Genomic DNA, 22,743 nt, shown 5'->3' on the forward strand with positions numbered 1-22,743 from the left:
GGCTGTCGTATGAGTCGTAGCACTGCCCAGAATCACCTCAGTGTGGCTGTGACTCTGACATGCCCCTACAGCCTTGCCTCCAGCACCACTCCCTAAGCCAAAGCATTTGTGGGCATCTTTATGGGGGAAATCCTCCTCCAACTAGATATGGGACTTGTGTGGCCCCTTTATTCTACTCCAGCCCTTTTATGCAGTATAAAGGGGCCAGAACAGGGGAGAACATCTTATCCTAGAACTGCGGTGACTTCCAACAAACCCTTGATCAGCAAACAAGGGTTCATTCTGTGTAGTATGGAATTTGGTTAATAAGATAGATAAATCACAAAACATACCGTTGTAAAAAACAAAACAAAAAAAAAACCAGTTAAACCTTCTACTTATCCTAAATTATACAGACAAAAATATTACATCAAGTAGTTAGAAGTTACAAAATAATTGAATACTTGATTTTTTTCCCAGATGTCAATTACAAGGTTATCTCTTTTTAGTTACAGTCTGAGAAACTGTTTACTGCCTTAAGATGTCGTTTTATTTGAAAAATGCTTATGTAACCGTCACAGTTACAGGTCTAGCTGCACCTTCATTCTGTACCTCCCAGGAGTCTGATTAGTGCACCCTTCCGGTGTTAGGCCTCTACCTTAACCTGTCTTGGGGTGGAATCCTGTGAGTCTTTCACTTTTAGACCGGGTCTCCAGCTACAGCACTTTGTGTGTGCCAATTGTGATTTTTCTGCAGGCCAACTAAGATTGGCACCAGCAAGACTTCCTTTCCAAAGTGGATAACAAAGCAACCCAAACAGCCTTTTCAAAACAAAGTATTGTTTAATCTTAAAGTAGGAACAAAACAAACAAACAAAAAGTTTGTAACACAATCAAGGTCTGCTTGCATACCTGTCTCACTTATGGTGTTAGGTAGGCCTATCTTATAACAGACACCTCAGACTCTGGAGTCTCAGTTCACCTGAGCTCAAAACCTCATTTTACTCCCTCTTTTCCTGCACTCTTCAAGTAAGGTATTGCTTTTTTAGGTCCAGTTATGTCCTTTGTTTCTCCTGTATCTCTCGAATCTGGTTAAACCGGTTTTGGCAGCTCACCAGGGGATCAGACAGAGCCCTCAAAGGGACTTTTTTTGCATTGTCAGGTGTTAACACATCCTTTTTTACTTATTGTAACTAACCCTGTTTGAATTAACCCCTTGTAATACATACAGTAAACATCACAATAACAAACAAGGAGACATAGTCATAAAATATTACTGAGATTTAGTAATGCTCATAAAAATGCAATGACCATCAAGCATGAGAAATGTTGAAATAATTGAATAAAAATTGAGGATTGTTATAAAATGTTATGATTTAAAGACGATTCATGTTTTATTCAGATACCTATGACAAATGGGCAGATGTGCCAGCCTCCCAGGCCTCAGACAAACTATAGTCAAGGCCATCATCCACCTCCCCAAGCATCTGTGGCAAGACATCCCTCTAGAGAGCAATTAATTGATTATCTGATGCTGAAAGTTGCACATCAGCCTCCCTATACCCAGCCCCAGTGTCCTCCCAAACAAGGCCATGAGATGGCAAAGCAAGAGGTAAGGATAAAAATTATATTAAGTCAAGAGGTAAGGTTTTTAATAAGTGTTTGAATATATGATTTGCACTTATTGGTAGCCATAAGTGCAAGGTGGTATTATTTTATTTGCTATTACTATTACTACTAATTGGGTGATGACAGAAATGCTTTAGGAATTTAATTCCAGCAAGAAAGAGCTGTAGCTCACTGGAGTTCTGTCATCCCACTCTTAAAAGAAAAATGGTTGCATGAAATCATACCTTCAGTTTGATTTTAATCTGTTTTGTTCCCTTTCTTGTGATGTGGATGTTATACAGAGAAATAAACCTGTTACTAACTTTTATCAGAAGTTAGAGAGGATTTTAGTTAAAGTATTTCTGCTGAAACTTGAATTACATCTCCCTTCAGCTAACTGATTATCCATGGCCCTTCATGCTTATACGATAATTAAAATATACAAAATAGTAATTAAAAACTCAAAATACCTATGGTTGATTTCAAGATCATCTGACTAGTAATACTCACCCAGATGTTAAAATAACCAACACATTTAATAGTGCAAAAAGCCTGTGGTAGAAAAAAGGTGACTTCTGCAGCAAGTCCAGAAAACTAATAAAATTCGGGTTTTGACAGACCAAAGTAGGGTAGAAAGTTCCACAGCCAGCGACTGGACCAATCTTGGAGGGCATCTTTCCACCAGCCCCCTTCTTTTGAAACAAGGGCTGTTAATTCAGTTTCCTTTAGTGATCACAACTGCAGTTGTATTATAATACTCACTCACGAACCTGTGATGCCTTAAAGATTGCTGTCAGATTTGCACTTGAACAAATTGATTAGTTTGAGACTTTTGGACGTTGCAAATTAAATGAGAGGAAAACCAAGTATTTTGGCTACGGAACTGAAGTGTCAGGCTATTGTGGAAGCCTTCAAGGCCTATTATCCATATTTACTAAGTATGGAATTCCTGCAGTACAGTGCTGTGGAGTGGTTTCTTACAAAGCACAACCCAGAAGGACACTTGTGGAGGTGGAATCACAAGCTGTCCAAATATATATTCATGGTTTACCATAAACCTTTGAAAGCCAAATGTTGGTTGTGGATGCACTCAGCTGGTGAGGGCAGTGAGAATAGATTCTAGTGAGGACATCTGGCAAGAACAGTCTAAGGCCCCTGAATTACTTTTGATGCACCAACACACATATCAAAGATACCCATATTGGGGAGGTTAAACACAGTTCAGGAATGATTATCTATTGATCTGGCTACCAACTTGCTGGTATAAGGATAACAGGATTGTATGGTCAGCAAGCTTACAGAAAACAGTACTGTCTTCATGATGGTGAAGCAGCAGACACCTGTGATATGAAAAGACACTGAGCAAGGTATATGGCAGGGTTTTTGGCTGGGCATGGCTGCAGAAGTTAAAAAGTGAGTACTTTCTTGTCTTATCTGTCAAGAAAGGAAAGCACAAGCAAGGGGAGGCAAAACTCCTTTAGGGGAAAGGGCCCCAATTTAATAAACCCTGAGAGTTCATACAGAATTACTTGAAAGGCCTATTACCAGAAACACCAGCTGCAAGTAGATATTTGCTGCTAGTGTATGACACCATCTCAAAGTATGTGATGGCACAACCACTGAAGGATAAAAGGATTGATACAGTTAAGGCTGCATGGATGAAATATGTAGTGTTGCAGTTTGGCCCACCAAGCTACATCTCCAGTGATCTGGAAAAGAATTTGAGTCACGGTTATTACATAAGTTCTGCTGACAACTCCAGGTAACCAAGGCGAGGACCAGTATTGCCCACCCTACGAGTAATTGTGGGGGGGAGGATAGCTCAGTGGTTTGAGCATTGGCCTGCTAAACCCAGGGTTGTGAGTTCAATCCTTGAGGGGGCCATTTGGGATCCGGGGCAAAAACTGGGGATTGGTCCTGCTTTGAGCAGGGGGCTGGACTGTTGGGGATTGGTCCTGCTTTCAGCAGGGGGTTGGACTAGATGACCTCCTGAGGTCCCTTCCAACCCTGATATTCTATGATTCTATAATAATAGAGTGGAGCGAAAAAACCGCACCCTTGGTTCCATGCTTAGACTCAGTCAGTGAAGAACAACAAGACTAAGATACAAGACACCTTTTTACTCCTGGGGAAATTCTGTGCAAGTGCAGAATTAATGTCCTGTGTAGATTTACACACACACAAACACACTTATTTATTCTGACAGGGAAGCGAAGGGAAACCACGAGAGGGATCACAGTGCAGTTATACCTTTCGCCCACCAGGGGCTGATGTGGTGCCAAAGAGAGGGCAGGTGGCTCACAGGCCAGAGCAGCTGGCTGCAGAGAGGGAGGGGGGCAGAGGCTGCCTTTCTCACAGTGCCCTGCCCACAGTGCCAGGTGAGGAGGCACAGAATATGAGGGGGACGGACAGAGCAGAGCACACCGGGCAGCTGGGGGGCAGTAACCCAGACTGGGGTACAGAAGGACTACTAGTGGGGGACAGACTGGGATGGGGGCACAGGAACTGTTGGGGTGACATTGAGTGAGGGTGTAGCGCCACATGAGGATGGGGAAGAATGGGTGCAGGAACACATGGGGACAGGGACAGATGTGCCTGATTGGTTTGCTGACCAATTCCTCCCCCTGCCCCCGCTCCAAAAAAAAAACAACAAACAAACAAAAAAACCCCAACCTGATGCATACTTTTGCCATCCACACCCAGCAACCCATCCAGGTTTGCTCCAGGACTGTCCCAGCAATTACTTCCCTCTCCCTCAGCTCCTCTGTTACCCCTGACTCCCCCAAGCCTTTGCATCGCTTCTGAGCAGTGTGGGAAATAAGGTTCTGAATTATAACACAAGGTTCTGTATTAATATGCCTAGTAAGGAATCTGTCAAAAAACCATTTCCTGAATCTTTTTTGTTGTCTGTATTGTTACAGACATACTTGCTGACAGGTATTTTGAACTAAATTACCAAAACAATGAAACTGGTGTTATTTTGACAAATAAAATGTAAAATTTTGAAGAATTTGTATTTTTTTGGCACAGAATTTTTAATTTTTTGGTGCAGAATGTCCCCAACAGTACCTTTTGTCATCTTTGCATATAACACCAGCCAGCTATCCATTACTCTCCCTATGAGATTATTTTTGAACTCCGTAAACACTTGCTTCCTTGTGAAGTGACGTTCAGGCAGCAAGAACCTGCAAGGCCCTCTGCACCTACACAGGTAGGTGATGCAGGAGAGTCTTTTATTAGTGACCTGAAGGCAGCATTCCAAAAGATGGAGGAAAATGGGTTGGAAGCAAGCATGACAGGCACAAGATACCAGAAATAAAAAAATTATGCCTGTCCCTGAAGAAGAGAAGGTATGGCTATGCAACTGGAAAAAGCATCCAGGAAAAAAATTGCAGGACTGCCAACAGTTGTAATTCTCATTTCTAGAAATCAAAGGAAGTAACAACTGCAAGTAACAACTCCAGCACACACAGGCAGGACTTAACTTCCTCCTAGTCCCTCCTCTTCCCCCTTGAACAAAGACGACAACATAACATCAAAACGAAACAATTTAATACTAAAATTAAGATACAGCACCGCATATTAGGGGAAGTGCTGTCTGCCCTGATCATTGCAGTATATAATAGAAGAGAAACTAGGTGAAACTCTAGGCATTATTCTACCTCAGTAGGCAGCGCCTTACTCTAGCTATACCCTAGGAAAATCAGTTGCTAGACGATAGTTCAGAGCTAAGTTTCCCTGATAGGCTGGACAGCTCCTGATTTCTGGAGCCTCTTTCCAATCACCTGCTCCTATCTTCTGCTGTTATTGGGAGAAAGTTGTGTGGAGAAGGTGCTGTATAGTATTTTGCTGTAGGTAGTGTCTTGGAGGGCTGCTCTAGGACACTAACTCACAGAGATTCCTAGGAGTTCTCTGAGACTTGACCCATAGAGCCCCTACCTAGAGCATAGGCCCAATCTGTCCACACCATTAAGATATGGCAAGAGCACAAGGCAGTGTTTTGGATAGAGTGGTGGTACATAGGCAGCTATTTTTCTAGTCATATTTTTATGACCATAGTGAATTGGGGACCAAGCTTTGTCCACAGATGCTGTGCCTAGTGTAAGTTGTGGGGACTGAAAAATAGGATCATGTAGGAATGAGGGGAGCCAGCGAGAGAAAGGAGAGATAGGATTAGGTGTGGGAAACTCAGAGAGAGAGCCAGAATGGGGGAGTTCAGCTGGCGTGAGCCAGGAAAAGAGGCATTATCTCATTTACATAAGCTTACTCCCCTATTTGCCAGGTGTGCAGATTAGTGTGTTAAATCATTTGGGTTATATCTCTATATTTCTGGATTTATAGCCTTAGGAGGTGTGCTATAATCTAACTAAACTAATACACCATAAAACTTGGCTGTTGTGGCTATGTATTATGTTTTAACACACTGTTACCAGAAATTATATTTGAGATATGATTATTTCTTTTGAACTGTAGAGTAGGATCTTCAATATTTTTGTGTCTTTGTTAATTTGAAGGCTGTTTAGTACTAATTAAATCAAAGCATCTGTATGAATATTAATCAGCGTTCCGAGAGTAAAGTTTACTTTTGTTTTTTGATTGTTGATATTTTGCGGGTATATTGTATGTCTGTTACCATATTCAAAACTTCCTTGTATTAATATTAAAAATGGTAAGAGGAAAAACATTGAGATGGTGCTCTTTCCCACACCATTTGTCAATGTAAGTCTTGTTTGGTCATAATTCCAACTATAGTATTTAGACAGTATGATACAGCATTTTATAGTATGTCCATTTCTGTGGATCTGAGCTTTCAGGGCAGTTCCTTTTACTTTGTTAGATTCGAGTGAGAATTGAAAAAGATCCAGAGCTAGGATTTAGTATATCAGGAGGAGTTGGCGGTAGAGGAAATCCATTCAGACCTGATGACGATGTGAGTATTTCATATATATGTACCTGTTTTAAGAGTTGTTTTAAAGGCAAAAGATGTTTAAAATAGGTTTATTTTACGTGCTTCACTTTAAAGCATAATAAATGACCTGGCACATATCACCTCTTTGGTGCACTAAACAGTATATCATACACACTTGTGAGGTTTTTAATTGGAACTAGACCAACTGTATTTAGAGCAAAACAATAGTCAGTATTTATATAGTACTTTTCATCTTCAAAACACTAAGAGATTTATTATCAGACAAAACTGAAGCTGAACGATTAAGTGACTTGTCTACAGGTATGGAGTCAGTGATGGGTAACATTAGAACTCAGGCTCTGTCTTTTTCCAGTCCACTAGACCGCACTGCCTTTCCAAATAGTGTTGACTGGAACAAAGAGGTTATCTCCAGTATTTTTTCACCTCTAAGTGTTGTGTCACTTCCCATCCATACAACCGATGGAAAGAGGCATTTGGAATTAATGCCATGGAATCTCTCCATGACCATGTTTTTTTATTTTTTCAACTACTGTTAACAATATTATCATTAGTATTAGTAGTATTTATAAAATATCCAGATGTGCTATTGTTTATTTCTTTTAATAAATAATAAAAGATGTGCTATTGTTTATTTTTATTAATAAATAATAAAAGTGTGCTAAGCACTTCCTGGCATATTAGAGAATCCCCTACCTCAAAGAGCTTAGAATCTTAGCATACAAAAAATAAGCAAGGGATGGGGGAAGGGAAGCAAACATATGAGCAAGTGATTTGAGGTAGTATTTGAAATGCATTTTGTTGTCTGACTCTTGTAGGGTGTTCTTTTCCATTCATTTCCTTCCCCTATTGATTCCATTCTGTTTTCTCAGCAACCCATGCCCATTTGCTCACTACCTAGCTCTAGCCCTACCATTTCATCTCCACTGATTTAATCCTTGGATATATTCAGTCCTTGCCTGTTAGCTAACGCCTAGCCAGTCACACACAAGGTGCCCCACTCCTCCCGTATTTTCCTCACAGATCAACCTCATAATGCCACAAGAAATAATTTTTGCCTGTGAATGCTTCTTATACAGTAGGTTCTGTGGGGCTTGGAGTTTGTTTTTTTGTGAACAATTAAAAGCTAAAGTTGATTGTGATTACTGTAGGATTGTGGGGGAGGGAGACTGGCTTGCAAAAGTGAGGGAAATGAAGAGTGGAAGGTGAGTCTTGTAATAAAGCTGGAGTTTGTGCAGGAGGGAGGCTATGAAAATTGAGATAGAAAGGGATGAAAACAATTTGACCAAAATTACAGTACATAAAAGTTAGTGGTGGGGACAATCTAGATTGGGTGAATGGTAGGATTTTAGAAATGTCAAGCATTACAAACAAGATAACAGTGAATTATGGAGTTTAAAATTACGTTGTCTCTTAAAGGAAAAAGGATTTAGCCGAGAGCACTTACATCCAGTGTCGATACTACATTTTGTACATAATATACATCTGGCAATTTACACAAAGGGGTTAATTTAAAATTCAGATGGAGAAATATTTTCCCTTCAGTGTTCCAATTAATGCAATTCTTCTGTCTTTAATCTCTGAGAAATTTTTAATCATAAAAGCCAATGAACCTATTATTTTTCACTCTTTCACATTCTCTTTTGTTTAATGGGGAAAATCAAAGAATATCTTAAGTTACAATGGCTTCAAGTTGCTCCAATATCTATGAAATAAAATCAGTCAGAATTCTCCCCCCCCCCCCCCCCAATTTCTTTCTACAGGGTATATTTGTAACCAGAGTGCAGCCTGAAGGACCAGCATCTAAACTGTTGCAGCCTGGAGATAAAATAATTCAGGTACTGTAATTGTAATTAATGTACATAGTCCTTGTTTGTATGTTTGTTCTGTCAGTCAGTGCCTTTCTTATTTATGGCTAGTAGTGGCAGAGTACATTCAAGTTTAGTACTTATATTCTTTACATAGTTTTATCAATATCTCTTCCAAAAGAAGTCTTGGAAAACCAGTTATAGTCTGTTTTATTTGAGTATTTTTCAGATATATTAGTATCTCAATTACAGTGCAGCCTAAAAACAAACAACTTACAAAAGTAAAAGCATTTTGATAGACAACGTAAGTTACCTAACATATGATAAAGCCACCGAGAATACAAACTTGGACTTGAGATTGAGCAGCTCCAGCTAAATGATTGCCTGCATTTGAGTGAGGCTTCAATAGTTCTGTGCAAATTGGTTCCTCCCATCATTGCTGGGAAATGAGACTGGCTCTGGATCTTAAAGGGTGCAAGTGCTGTTCCATTATAAGAGCAGATATATCTTTATAGTAGTTTATACAGTTAGGTTTTGGAGGTGTGTGTGTTTGTTTGCAAACATACATAACCGTTGATTAAGACACATGGGAGATATTTGAATTGAACTGTATTTTGTAAAATCGAATATGTGCAGAGGGTAGCCTTCTGTTGGAATAGATTGTTATTCCTGATATTTGAATGATATTTCAGTAGTTAAATTTTCCCTTTGATGTCCGTCTACATGGTGGGTTGGTTTTTATGAAGGAATTCATTTTCTGAAAAAGAGCAAAGAGAAAATGTCTGGTGAATGTGCTGAGGCAGTAATTACAGGTTCTTTCATCTTTCAGAACTCCTAGGCCATATTTGCTCTGACAGGTTTTGCTATTTGTGATGATTCTATTTTTCTCATGCAAATTGTAAAGCAGGATCTGGCAGTGGCAGAATGGAAAACCTGTCCTATGCTGCCACAGTGCCAGTTACACAACTTTTGTATTTGTATGTCTTAGTGAAGTTTCCCTGAAGCTGCTAAAGAGAGAATCCATGGTTGTACACATTTTGCTGATCGCACCTTTGTACACGTTACAACTTCTGTGTTTCTAAAGCACAAAAGCATCTCTGTGTTTGGATGTCTTTAGCCCTGGTCTGGATACAAAGGATGGCCTCAGAAGGTTATTACTTTCTCAGGAAAACATGCATTAAATGTATGTCATAATGTAAAATTTAGGCCTGACTGGTGGCTGTATAGGTTTGTATGCACTTTGGATATCAGTAGGAAGGTTAATATCTGGAATGGGTCCGGTACAGCAGTGGTTTTCAACCAGGAGTATGTGTACCCCTCGGGCTACTCAGCGGTCTTCCGGGGGTATATCAACTCATTTAGATATTTACAACAGGCTAGTTTTACAACAGGCTACATAAAAAGCACTAGCAAAGTCAGAACAAACTAAAATTTCACACACAATGATTTGTTTATACTGCTCTATATACTATACACTGAAATGTAAGTACAATGTTTATATTCCAATTTATTTTATAATTATATGTTAAAAATGAAAAAGTAAGCAATTTTTCAGTAACTGTGCTGTGACACTTTTATATTTGATATTGTTTTTAAGTGAGATAAAACTTGGGAGTGCACAAGACAAATCAGACGTTTGAAAGGAGTACAGTAGTCTGGAAAGATTGAGAGCCACTATTGTCCAGTTCTTGACTTATGAGTAGTTACCCAGCTTCTGCTCTTCAAAATGGAAGTCTTGCTGCAGACCACACTCACCTAAGGAGTTATTGCAGGGGTGGGATTTGGAATAACATTTAAAACACAATATAGGTGCCATGCATCTTATTTACATGACTCTCATTTAATTTTCTAACTCTTGTCCACTCTCCTACTCTACCTCAGTTCCCGCAATTGGGAATGCTGCGCAATTCTCCTTATTTGGCTGTGGTAGTAAAAAGTAGCAAGCCTTGTTCAGCTGAAACCTACAGATCCATTTGGACTATTAACTTTTATCAAAGATTAAGCTAAATTCTAGGTATGACTGACAGAGAATCAGTCAAAAATTGGTTTTAAATCTCCACTTTAATGGCTTTGTTATGCCAATAACATAGGAGCAATGCTTTCTGAAGCTGTCCAGGGTGATGTGTCTAAATACTACTTGTCTTTATGGTGTTCTTTTTTGGTGATGTCATGATGAAGTCTCTCTTTTATTAAACAATTCACTACTTGATTACAGTAAAAGCTTTGTAATCTGGCATGTTGGAGAAATGCGGGGTGCCAGTTAGTCAAAAATTCCAGTTAATTAAGAGTTATGTTTACCAATCGAGGGAGGGAGTTTGAGTGCAGGAGGGGACTTGGGGCAGGGGGTTGGCGCTCACCTTGGGCGGTTCCCGGCCAATGGAAGCTGTGGAGCCAGCACGTGGGGCAGCGCACAGAGACCCTGTGGCTGTTCCTCCGCCTAGGAGAAGCAGGAATAGGTTGCTGCTTCCAGGGAGCTGTGCGGAGCCTGATAGGGAGCCTGCTGGCTCCGCGCCAATTGGACTTTCAATGGATATCAGAAATACTGGTTTCTAGAGCTTTCTGTTTGGTAAAGTGCCGGATAACACAGTTTTTACTGTACTCATCATGAATTACATGGTAGAAGAAAATGGAGGTGCAGGTAATAGATTTGCAGATAACGTGGTAGATCCTTACAGAGTTGCTTGCGTGCACGATTCTGATATCACCGCTAAGAGGTGATCTCTCATTTAGTGAACACTGCTCCTGCTATACTGATGAGGATCAAGAGTCCCCCTAGAATTGAACAAGGAGCCAGCTACGGGATTTGTTGAGAGGGCAGAGCCCACGGAATAACAGAGGTGGATGCCCTCAGAAAAAAATGTAGTTGCTGGAAATGGACAGATTCTAAAGCAGTGGGTGGCTCCTGAAGTCTTGCAGAAGACTCAATGCTCTGAGGGTTGAGAGAGGACCTAATTTGCTTGCCTGGAAAATGTATAGGGCTGACTCCTGTTGAAAAATAATTAGTATCTTAAGCATCAGAGTTGCATCGTGGGTGTAAAATCCTCCCTCTCCTCCTTTAAAAATAAAAGTCAGCCTTTAATAAACTTAACCCACCATATACCACATTTCTAGATTCCAAACCTGTGGTGCTCAATATTCATTATACTCAGTAACTCCTCACTTAATGTTGTAGTTATGTTCTTCCAAATCCAATTTCCCCATAAGAATTAATGTAAATGGGGGGAGGGAGGGTTAGGTTCGGTTCCAGGGAAATTTTTTTTGCTAGACAAGAGACATGATATACATATACAGTATAAGTTTTAAACAATTATTTAATCCTGTACACAGCAATGATGATTGTGAAGCTTGGTTGAAGTGATGGAGTCAGAGGGTGAAAGAGGGTGGATCGTCCAGCTGCTCCTCCTTCTGTTTTTTCCAAAGTGCTGGGGGGTGCTCAACCCCTAGCTCTGCCCAGGCCTGCCCCAACTCCACTCTTTCCCCTGAAGCTCCCCTCCCCTCCTCTCCTGAGCACGTGTCCTCGCTTCTCCCCCCCAGCCTCGTGAAGGCCACGAAACAGCTTTTTTGCGCCATTCAGGAGGCTCTAGGAGGGGTAGGAGCGAGGATGTGGCGCACAGCCTCCCCCTTCCTTCCCCATGCCTCCCACCCGCAGCAATCAGCTGTTTTGGGGTGTTCAGGAGACTCTTGGGGGGGAGGAGGAGGGAGCTGCTGACCTGCAGGGCCATTGGCAGGCGGGAGGCGCTGGGGTCGGGTGGAGGAGAGCTGATAAGGGGGCTGCTGACCCACCCTGGTTCCAAGCCCCCACAGCCAAACAATATTATAAGCAAACATTGCACAACTTTAAATGAGTATGTTCTCTAATAGGTCAGCGATGTAACAATGAAACAGTGTTAACCGGGATGATGTTAAGTAAGGAGTTACTGTATTATACTCATTTTTTCTTTGTGGTAGAGGGCACCTGTGTTCAATTTATTAGTTTTGTCTAGTGCAGTCATACTAAGTCAAAGAGAGATAGGATTTATATGCTTTTTCAGTTCTGGTTCCTCTATTTTGGGTAGCTGCAAATGTGTCCCTATCGCCAATCTTTGAAGCAGAATTCTTCCACAAATAGTTAAACATGCAGATGACTTCACTTCCCTATCTTACAGTACAGAATGTTTCTGCCACAACATGAACAATCTAATAATGTGAAAACCTATTGAGTTTTATTGCTAAAATTAAAGACAACTTGCTGTTAGTTAAAACGCAAGTTACAAATAACATGTCCTGGGGACATTATTAATAAAATATAATTTCCTTCTTAGGCTAATGGATACAGCTTCATCAATATTGATCATGGACAAGCGGTGTCCTTGCTGAAGACTTTTCAGAACACAGTGGAACTCATTATTGTGCGAGAGGTTTCTTCATAAATACTGTGGGGGGGGGGAGCCAGCAAGATTCATCGAAGGACTTGTGGGAAACTGAATATTTTGATTATTTTTATATATGAAAGGAACTTGAAAAAATTATGATCAAAATTTGTACAGTAATGAAATATTGAACTTGTGGTTATGGGGAAAGAACCACTGTATAGAACATACAGGAAACCATTTTTGAAATGCATATGGTGAATAATCCTGGTTATGTTTTTAAGCATTATAGCAATCAAGGATCACTCCTCCAAGAACAGACCGGTGTTGTTTTTGTACAGAGGGTAGGTTTATTTTTGGATAATTCTTATACATTACTAAACTTTGTGCAAGGCTGTGAGAAGCCTCAGTTGTAGCCAGTGGACAGATGGCAGGGCTGTCTGTCCTGTAGCTGTTTGTTGCCTTTATTTTTATTCACTGGGTATTAATGTGTTATGCTGAAACCACTTCTCTAGATGTGGGCAAGAGGTTTGAAATGTTGGCTTTGCTATGTGCATGTTGTATAGATGAATGGGTAGATGGAAGTTGGTGCTGGTTGGGTTAATTTAAAGGCCTAGTGAAGAACTATTTGCTATCAGTATCTGGAATCAAGAAAGAAGGAAACATTTGGTTAGTCTGGGAGTGTACGTCTACCAAAAGAATAATGCAACAAAAGCATAATGTCTTTTTAGGAAGACTATAATTACATTATTGTGAGCTCTTCAGGATTTGTTTTTCTCATCATCATCATCATCATCGACTATCCATTTGCTATGTGTGATTCAAGTTCTATTTTTTTATTTGCATACACAATTTTTTTCAACTGTACTGTGCCCAGAGGTTTTTCCCTGCCATGGAAATCCCCGATTTTGTGTAAATGGTGATACTTCTATCTTCTTTGTAATAAGTACTCAATTTTAAACTTATTTATAGATTTAAAAAAAAAAACAAACCCAAAATGGCCAGTTTTTAAGGCTGTGTTGCCTGTAAAACACACACACAGTAAATGGGTTAGGAACGAAGGATTAGGAAAGTCATCTTGATTTTTTGTTTGGCCTTGCATTGCCTTCTTAAACTAAAAGGATACTACGCATGGAGCTAGGTAACCAAAGCAAGTTTGTGAAACTGTTGAACAGTGATGGATAATTGCTGTGGGTAACTGTAGAGCAAAAGGACGGGGTACTTGGAACCCACCAGTTTGTAACGGTATTTCTTAAAGGGCTGTTCCTACAGGTAACATTAAATGTGAACTAGACACTTCAGAGTCATTAAAGGGTTTCTAACTATATTAATGTAATAGTGATTTACCACAGGCTGCCTTTGTTCCTTATTACTGTGTAAAATATTTGATTATACTTTTGTTTGCCTGAAACATTAACTTTGTTTTCTCTTTATTTCCTATGTAATTGAGTAGAGATTGCATAATCTGCAGTGGTAATTAAAACATGGTTATTATGGACCAGGGAAAAGTGCCATAGAAGACCAATAACTGTTTTTAATCAGGGCTAATTATTAGCCTGTCATTGGAGCAATATTCATTTGTTGCAATTCATTTTTAATTAATAAATGAGTTGATAGTTTTAAACTGGTAGAAATCGACTTTTCAACCCATGTATAATAAAATGTTTTTAATAAAGCTAGCAAGAACACCAGCCCACTTTAGTTTTTTGAAAAATGAGCTGGAACATAAAGGAATTGTACATAGCTAGCTGAAATAAACAGGCAGTACTTTTTAAATACGTGAACTCCAATATTATTGCACTTCTTTCAAAACTGTTAATCTGTTGCTTCTTGTACTGTGTCTAGTTTAATAATTTTAACTGAAACCCTTTAACAACTCTTTGTATATTATAATTTTTTAGTTGATTTTCTGTAATATTTACATAGGAACTGATTTTTTTAATATTAGCAGAAGTGTGCTGTATTTTGATAAAATTCACTTATTTTCTGTGTGCTTTAATCTTTACAGAAAAGAACAAAAAATATAGCTATATAATGGCAGGCTTCCGCGTTCCTTTTTTTCCTCTGACTTTTTAATTTCTCAATATATTTTTTTATTGACAATGCAAAATGATCACATCACGTCTTCATTGCTTTTAAAATCATACTATTTTTAATCACACTCTGCCTTTTAAAGGGAATACATACCGATAAATCCTAACTTAACTTGACCTGATACATAAACTCTGTAACTCTGAGGAGGGAAAAGTCCAAAACCCAGAACTGATTCTTTACTGATCTTGGACTTATTTTAACTTTGTGTATATTATACAATAGGTTTAAATAGTTCAGTGAGGGTTTCTACTGTTGCAAATGCTGTAACATTTTTCTTTAATGTTAACAGAAGGTTTAAACTGTGTTGTGTCAATTAACTTAATTTGTAAGGTTGTGTATTGCAGAAAAACACTGTTACCAAAAACATTGGTTTGGCTATGGTATAACTGTAGGAGTTTAGTACTTCTTGTGGAAATACTTGGCCAAAGTCTGTCCTCAAGAAATTAGCAAATTAACCATGAAATAAAATATTGATGGTATTGATTTTACAAAGAAAATATTGGAGGTTTTTAAAAAATGTATTGAAAATGGTTAGGGGGTTAAAAAAATTCAGTGTATATTTTTTGGAGAGTGGGAAGGGAGAGGTCTGTTTAATTAGTTCATTCAAAATATAGGAGGAGGAGAACCATATCAAAATTATTTAGCCTATATTTTCAAACAAAGGAAAATCAAATTCATCAGCATAAGTGTGGAATTAATAACATTGACATCAACTCAATATTCTTTCTCATCATAACAATTCATTAAAGAATCAGTTCAACTGACAATGAAATTTCCCACGTATTTATTATGTAAATATTTTTCTGATTTCCTTTTTCGGACTGAAGTTTAAGAAGTGTGTATATACTTGAAAGCATTCTATGAACACAAACAGCAATAAGCAACCCAGAGAATCAAGCCTTTATGATTGATTTTGCTGTATTACATTTTTTTTAGAATTATTTCCTTGTCAGCAGTTCTGAAATGTTTTTATTGATCAGCATTTATCCAACATTCCAAATTTTTGTATATAAATAGATTGTTTCTGAGATAACACATGGAGAATAGATAATAAACTAATGCTCTTTAAAGCTGTGTGTAACTGACTTATTTAATGTTTAGAAAGTTCTCCAGAACATATTTTTCTGTAGTTTTATATCATTTGCATAATACAGACCTCAGTCTATCAAAATGTATTAGTACAGATTTACTTTAGCCCAGTGGGACTCTGTGTGAATGCTTAAGGGTCTACTTTAGTGGATCTTGTTGCAGGACTGGCTCAGAATTTGTGAGGACGCTTAATAGTTTTTTGGTTTTTTTTTTTTAAACAAATATCTATTACTGTTTATAGTTCCAACCTGGCTATAACTATGGCTGTGTCCATTGCTATTCTATTGAGGCAGCCATTTCCCTTTAACAGACTGAAACTAAGGGAAATTAAGACAGATGTAAACTTGCTCTCCATTGAAACCAATGGGAAAAGCACTGTATTTTGAATAACAATTTGAGACTTAATATTCTTTTAAAATGCAGTTAGGTAAATGAGTCTGGTTTCCACTTGGATTTGTTTTATTGCTAAGGAGTGTCCAGGAATCTCAGAAGAATATGGATAACCAACTTGCCCTTGTCACTGAGGTATGGGATGCCTCAAATGTGACTACTCCAGCGTCAACAGCCCAGAAGGTGGGTGAGGTCAGGCAGCAGAGTCAGAGAGAGGACATTTTGGGGAGCAGTCTGATTTGGGAGGACTGGGCTACTTGAATTCTTTGAGGAGGTCAACAAGCATGTGGGCATGGGGGATCCAGTGGTTATAGCCTACTTAGATTTTCAGAAAGCCTTTGACAAGGTCCATCACCAAAGGCTCTTAAGCAAAGTAAGTTGTCATAGGATAAGAGGGAAGATCCTCTCCTGGATTGGTAACTGATTAAAGGGTAGGAATAAATGGTCAGGTTTCAGAATGGAAAGAGGTAAATAGTGGTGTCCTCCAGGAGTCTGTACTGGGACCAGTCCTATTCAACATATTCATAAATTATCTAGAAAAAGGGGTAAACAGTGAGGTGGCAAAATTTGCAGATAATCTGGAGTAGTCCCAGGCAGACTGCGAAGAGCTACAAAAGGATCTCTCAAAACTGGGTGACTGGGCAACAAAATAGCAGATGAAATTCAATGCTGATAAGTGCAAAGTAATGCTCATTGGAAAACATAATCCAAACTATACATATAAAATGATGGGGTCTAAATTAGCTGTTACCACTCAAGAGGTCTTGGAGCCATTGTAGATAGTTCTCTGAAAACATCCACTCAATGTGCAGCAGCAGTCAAAAAAGCGATCAATTTTGGGAATCATTAAGAAAGGGATAGATAAGACAGAAAATATCATATTGCCTCTATATAAATCCATGGTACGCCCACATCTTAAATACTGCATGCAGATGTGATCGCCCCATCTCAAACAAGATATATTGGAATTAGAAAAGGTACAGAGAAGGGCAACAAAAATGATTAGGGGTATGGAACAGCTTCCGTATGAGGAGAGATTAAAAAGACTGGAACTTTTCAGCTTGGAAAAGAGACAACTAAGGAGGGATATGATTGAGGTCTATTAAAATCATGACTGGTATGGAGAAAGTAAATAAAGTGTTCACTCCTTCTCATAACACAAGAACTAGGGGTCACCCAATTAAATCAATAGGTACCAGATTTAAAACAAACAAAAGGAAGTATTTTTTCACACAACGCTCAGTCAACCTGTGGAACTCTTCACCAGAGGATGTTGTGAAGGCCAAGACTATAACAGGGTTCAGAAAAGAACTAGATAAATTCATGGAGGATAGGTCCATCAATAGCTAGTAGCTGGGATGCGCAGGGATGGTGTCCCTAGCCTCTGTTTGCCAGAAGCTGGGAATGAGCAACAGGGGATTAATCATTTGATGATTTCCTGTGCTGTTCATTCCCTCTGGGGCACCTGGCATTGAATGCTGGGATAGCTGGACCTTTGGTCTGACCCAGTATGGTGGTTCTTACGGGCTGAAAGGGCTGGGAAGATGGGTTAGCTGGACCTTTGATCTGACTCAGTATGGCCTGTTCTTATGTTCTTAATCAAAAATAAATATAAAGTGAGCACTATACCCTTGTATTCTGTGTTCTATTTGAAATCAATATATTTGAAAATGTAGAAAACATCCCAAAATATTTAAATAAATGGTATTCTATTATTGTTTAATGGTGCGATTAATCACAATTGATTTTTTAATTGCTTGACAACCCTAGTTTATACTTTTTTCCCCCCAGATAAGTATGTTTTGTTTTATTGGCTGTTTTATAGCTTGTTGCCACTTGTTGCTCCAGACCCTGGACTAGGCCATCTGGAGAACCTTATTTCCATCGGAGTTACAGCTGCTGCCACAAATCAGAACCAACTGCCTTTTGCAGCATAGGGGGTGAGACTATTCCCAGCAATAAACCCTTTGTACTGATAGAAGGAAACACTAAGAGAAGATGAAAATTATGAGTAAATAAATTCTTTATGTACATGTAGTTTTAAACTAACCTAAAGTTAATGTTCTACATCCAGTGTTTTTTGTAATTAATTTGCTACAGAAAGGGTGTTGAGTTGTCCTAATGACAAGACATCACACTCTGTTCAGTGGAGAGACTGTGGTGTTCAGTATTTGAAATGTTGGGGAGGTTTAGTGACTAGCTTCAGGAAACCTACATTCATAATCCTAAGGGCAGAATGTACTAGCATCCTTACCTTTATATTGTGTGTAGTATTTTACATACTGGGTAGCAGTAGTTTGAGTTAATAAGGAAGAAGCTCTTGTAAGTTAGCAGAAATTGAAATAGTTAAGAGGAAGCCCTGGGAAAATTGGGTTTGTCATTACTGTCTTCCCACTCAGAGAGATTACAAATGACATCGTGTGGGTTCACAGTCCACTAAAGAGACTTGAAGGTTGCATTTACATTTTTTTGCTGTGTGCACCTAGATGAGAGTAATGTATTGTTCCGCTAAAGCACTGATGCACAGTTATCACAATACAGATAATTTTAGGTGGTTATTACATTACTCATTTAACAATGAAATTCCTCCACATTTTGAAAACTTAGAGTGTAATTTCATACTTGAAGTGACAATTGCCTGAAATTTTAAAATGTTTCTGTTTGGCTAAACAAATGATTTTTCAATTTGTGCAACAGTAACAGTACATAATATAGATAAAGCATTACATACTGAAAGCCAGTCAGTTGCTGCTGGGTTTAGAAGTCACATGTATTTAATTCAGATTTTTATTCATCCTCAACAACTGAGCACTGCAACTGACTATTTAATTTCTTCTGACATTAATTCATCCGATTGTTCTTACAATTATGAAGATTTATGGCAAAGGAAAAGTGATGATGATGATGAATAGTGTATTCATCAGAAGAAGTTGTAATTGCAGACTAATATAAAGGGTGACAGGATACTACTAGAAAGAGTTTAACATCATGTCCTTTCCTCTTACGTTATAGTCAATTTGGCTTATGAAATGAAGTTGTCTCACCACCACCAGTGGTAATTAATCTGTGTCAAATTTGTGGATTAGTGTGCAATTAGAACGAAAAAATCTTTGTCCAAAATACTGAACCATAAAATAATTAACAGCTGTGGTAGTCTGACACTGAAAGACAATTTCTGGATACAATGGGACAACATTTTCCAAGTGATGCAAAATAATTTAACATATGACTAATGAACTCTTAGGCCTGGTTTACACTACGACTTTAAGTCGAATTAAGCAGTGTTAGAGCGATTTAACCCTGCACCCGTCCACCCGATGAAGCCACTTTTGTCAATTTAAAGGGCTCTTAAAATCAATTTCTGTACTCCTCCCCGAGGAGGGGATTAGCGCTGAAATCGACATCGCCGGGTCGAATTTGGGGTAGTGTGGACGCAATTCGATAATATTGGCTTCCGGGAGCTATCTCAGAGTGCTCCATTGTGACCGCTCTGGACAGCGCTTTTAACTCAGATGCACTAGCCAGGTACACAGGAAAAACACCGGGAACTTTTGAATTTCATTTCCTGTTTGGCCAGCGTGGCGAGCTCATCAGCAGAGGTGACCATGCAGTCCCAGAATCGCAAAAGCTCCAGCATGAACTGAATGGGAGGGACTGGATCTGATCGCTGTTTGGGGAGACAAATCCGTGCTATCAGAACTCTGTTCCAAAAGATGAAATGCCAAAATATTTGAAAAAATCTCCAAGGGCATGATGGACAGAGGCTATAACAGGGCCCCGCAGCAGTGCCGCATGAAAATTAAGGAGCTCAGGCAGGCCTACCAAAAAACCAGAGAGACAAATGGGGGAGACAAATGGCCGCTTGGGGTCAGAGCCCCAGACCTGCCGCTTCTGCGATGAGCTGCATGCAATCCTAGGGGGTGAAACTGAAAGACTGTGGCTTTCCATGGCTGCCTGCAAGCCGAATTCTGTTGCCCGGCCCCGCGTGTGTGATCTCTCACACCAAACTGGCAGGCCCTCAATATAAGAGGCAAAATGTGACATTGTACCAAAAGCACAATGTTAATAGCTTGGTTCACCGTGAGTCTGCCCATTGTTCTCTAAAATGTGTCTTTTTAAATACTACTCACCCTTTTTTCCTCCCGCAGCTGCAAATGTTTCAACACTCCCCCTATCATCTCCGTCCCAAAGGCTAGTGCAGATTAGAAGGTGAGAAAAACACACTCACAATGAAATATTCTCTGAGCTCATGCAGTCCTCCTGCACTGAAAGAGCTCAGCAGAATGTGTGGAGGCAAACAATGGTAGAGTCCAGGAAAGCAGAAAATGAACGTGAGGGCAGGAGGGATGAGCAAGAGGAGAGGTTGCAGGAGCAAGAGGAGAGGTGGCAGCAGCGTGATGAGAGGAGGCAGGATTCAATGCTGAGGCTACTGGGGGATCAAACTGATATGCTCCGGCGTCTGGTGGAGCTGCAGGAAAGGCAGCAGGAGCACAAACCGCCGCTGCAGCCCGTGTAACCGCCCGCCCTCCTCCCCAAGTTCCATAGCCGCCTCACCCAGATGCCCAAGAACACTGGGGGGGAGGGGCCTCTGGTCACCCAACCACTCCACCCCAGAGGACTGCCCAAGCAACAGAAGGCTGGCATTCAATAAGTTTTGAATTGCAGTGTGGCCTTGTCCTTTCCTCCTCCCCCATCCACCACCCCACCTGGTGCTTCCCTTCTCCCCCATCCCTCCAGGGCTACCTTGGCAGTTATCCCATTTGGGTGATGAATTAATGAAGAATGCATGATTTTGAAACAACAATGACTTTATTGCCTCTGCAAGCAATGATCAAAGGGGGGGAGGGCGGTTGGCTTACAGGGAAGTACAGTGAACCAAGGGGGGCAGGTTTTCATCAAGGAGAAACAAACAGAACTGTCACACCATAGCCTGGCCAGTCTTGAAACTAGTTTTCAAAGCTTCTCTGATGCACAGCATGCCCTGCCGTGCTCTTCTAATTGCCCTGGTGTCTGGTTGCGCATAATCAGTGGCCAGGCGATTTGCTTCAACCTCCCACCCCGTCATAAACGTCTCCCCCTTACTCTGACAGATTTTGTGGAGCACACAGCAAGCAGCAATAACAATGGGAATATTGGTTTCGCTGCGGTCTAACCGAGTCAGTAAACTGCACCAGCATGCTTTTAAATGTCCAAATGCACATTCTACCACCATTCTGCACTCGCTCAGCCTACAGTTGAACAGCTCCTGACTACTGTCCAGGCTGCCTGTGTACGGCTTTATGAGCCATGGCATTAAGGGGTAGGCTGGGTCCCCAAGGATAACTATAGGCATTTCAACATCCCCGACGGTTATTTTCTGGTCTGGGAAGTAAGTCCCTTCCTGCAGCTGTTCAAACAGACCAGAGTTCTGAAGATGCGAGCATCATATACCCTTCCCGGCCATCCCACGTTGATGTCGGTGAAATGTCCCTTGTGATCCACCAGTGCTTGCAGCACCATTGAGAAGTACCCCTTGTGGTTTACGAACTGGCTGCCAAGGTGGTCCGGTCCCAAGATAGGGATATGAATTCCATCTATTGCCCCACCACAGTTAGGGAATCCCATTGCAGCAAAGCCATCCACTATGACCTGCACATTTCCCAGAGTCACTACCCTTGATAGCAGCAGCAGCTCAGTGATTGCGTCAGCTACTTGGATTACAGCAGCCCCCACAGTAGATTTGCCCATACCAAATTGATTCCCAACTGACCGGTAGCTGTCGGGCATTGCAAGCTTCTAGAGGGCTATCGCCACTCGCTTATGAACTCTGAGAGCTGCTCTCATCTTGGTATTCTTGTGCTTTCAGGGCAGGGGAAAGCAAGTCACAAAGTTCCATGAAAGTGCCCTTTTGCATGCGAAAGTTTCTCAGCCACTGGGAATCATCCCGGACCTGCAACACTATGCGGTCCCACCAGTCTGTGCTTCTTTCTCAGGCCCAGAATCGGTGTTCCACAGCATGAGCCTGCCCCATTGCCACCAGGATGTCCAATTTGCCAGGGCCTGTACTTTGAGAGAAGTCTGTGTCCATGTCCTCATCACACTCGTCACCGCGCTGCCATCGCCTCCTCACCTGCTTTTGCAGGTTCTGGTTCTGCACATACTGCAGGATAATGCGCGAGGTGTTTACAATGCTCATAACTGCCGCGGTGATCTGAGCGGGCTCCATGCTTGCCGTGGTACGGCTTCTGCAGGAAAGCAGAGTTGCAGGGGAAGCAGTGGCTGATGACAGATGCCACGAGAATAGATATTTATAGAGAACGACAAGAGGACCTGTGAGGTGGATTCATGAGAGCAGGAGAGCAGAGTTGCAGTGGAAGCAGTGGATGGACGATGGTTAGCACCGTGCACATTTCCCAAGGAAGAACACGTACCTGGGAGCCCATGACAGACAACATGGAGAAATTCGCTACTGAGACAATAGCAGCAGAGCACAGTGGAAGCAGTGGATGACGATGGTTAGC

The 22,743-nt window shown here is 40.5% G+C and overlaps 1 protein-coding gene and 1 long non-coding RNA gene across 11 annotated transcripts in view; one reads left to right on the forward strand and one right to left on the reverse strand.

Annotated features, from left to right (window-relative positions):
* ERBIN (erbb2 interacting protein) overlaps positions 1 to 14,710 on the forward strand; it is a 224,729-nt gene extending 210,019 nt beyond the window's left edge. For all 10 annotated transcript variants that reach the window (XM_073344084.1, XM_073344087.1, XM_073344085.1 and 7 more), the window contains 4 exons: positions 1,381 to 1,590; positions 6,424 to 6,516; positions 8,277 to 8,351; positions 12,623 to 14,710. In XM_073344084.1, coding sequence (XP_073200185.1) covers positions 1,381 to 1,590; positions 6,424 to 6,516; positions 8,277 to 8,351; positions 12,623 to 12,730 — 486 coding nt within the window. In that variant the 3' untranslated portion in view covers positions 12,731 to 14,710. The remainder of the gene's footprint in view (positions 1 to 1,380; positions 1,591 to 6,423; positions 6,517 to 8,276; positions 8,352 to 12,622) is intronic.
* The window catches only part of LOC140911317 (uncharacterized), a 45,629-nt gene continuing 31,404 nt past the window's right edge, over positions 8,519 to 22,743 (reverse strand). The window contains exon 3 of the long non-coding RNA XR_012158903.1: positions 8,519 to 9,078. This is a non-coding gene — a long non-coding RNA (uncharacterized lncRNA). The remainder of the gene's footprint in view (positions 9,079 to 22,743) is intronic.

This window comes from Lepidochelys kempii, chromosome 5, assembly GCF_965140265.1.
Source record: "Lepidochelys kempii isolate rLepKem1 chromosome 5, rLepKem1.hap2, whole genome shotgun sequence".
NCBI lineage: Eukaryota > Metazoa > Chordata > Testudines > Cheloniidae > Lepidochelys > Lepidochelys kempii.